Source organism: Fonsecaea monophora (assembly GCF_001642475.1).
Source record: "Fonsecaea monophora strain CBS 269.37 chromosome Unknown Scaff323, whole genome shotgun sequence".
NCBI classification, from domain to species: Eukaryota; Fungi; Ascomycota; class Eurotiomycetes; order Chaetothyriales; family Herpotrichiellaceae; genus Fonsecaea; species Fonsecaea monophora.
The window spans coordinates 1-862 of record NW_019174254.1 but is presented as its reverse complement, the minus strand read 5'-3'; the positions used below and the strand labels follow the sequence as shown (position 1 = coordinate 862).

At 57.0% G+C, this 862-nt stretch overlaps 1 protein-coding gene across 1 annotated transcript; it reads right to left on the bottom strand.

The window, feature by feature from the left end:
* Positions 1-420: 420 nt before the first annotated feature.
* AYO21_12225 (hypothetical protein) lies at positions 421-801 on the bottom strand (the record flags this gene model as incomplete). The annotated part of the gene is made up of 1 exon (XM_022661976.1): positions 421-801. One exon carries the CDS (start codon positions 799-801, stop codon positions 421-423), a length of 381 nt encoding a protein of 126 aa, XP_022505714.1.
* Positions 802-862: the final 61 nt, after the last annotated feature.

Below are 862 nucleotides of genomic sequence, written 5' to 3'. Positions count from 1 at the left end.
AAAAAAAAAAGGGGGGGGGGGGGGGGGTTGTCTCTTCAATAGTAAACACTCGCCAAGTTTCGCGTGGCTGTATGATGATAGGTAGATGATAACTTTCTAGTCTGTGTCGAGGAATGATATGATATGCTATCCAATCGACATTTCTGGGCGAGAGAGATGCTCCCGAACCAGCATATTGCCATGATGGTCAAGTGCAATACCATTACTAGATCTGGATGAGAACGAGAGTCGCGTGTCCTCGACAAGTCCTGGTTCGCCGTCTCGCTGGACCGTTGAGATTCTCTCTCGTTCGACGCAGACCTCCCCCAGACTCAGCCGAGTCACCGGCCTGTACTTTTCCCCATCCCTGACCTATCTATACATGTCACACATGAGGCATCACGCATCACCGTAATCGACACGACACAACGGTTCCAAAACCTAACTCGTCTCCGCACTCAGAACCGTCGTCTCCTCCAGCTCCATTGCCGACAACTTCGCCTCGGCCGCGCGCTGGAAGATGAGCGAATCCTCGGCGATCCTCTTGCCGTTCTCCCCCGTCGTCAGTCCCTCGAGATAGCGCAGCCACGTCGCCTCGTCGCGGAACGTCAGTTCGGCGATACAGTCAAAGTCGGGCGCCGCGATGCCGCGAGGTCGCGCACCCGTGTCGACCACGTACCGCCGGGTGTAGGAGAGCGGGGCGTTGCGGGGATCCGTGCATTCGACCGCCAGAGGGGCGTGGACGGTTTCGTAGTGGTGTCTGAATTGCTCGGGGGTCATGTTTGGGGAGCGGTACACGAGGTTGATGACCCGGTAGACCATGGTGGCTGATGATAGTGGTGGTGGTGGTGGTGGTGGTGGTCGGTGGTGGTCGATGACAATG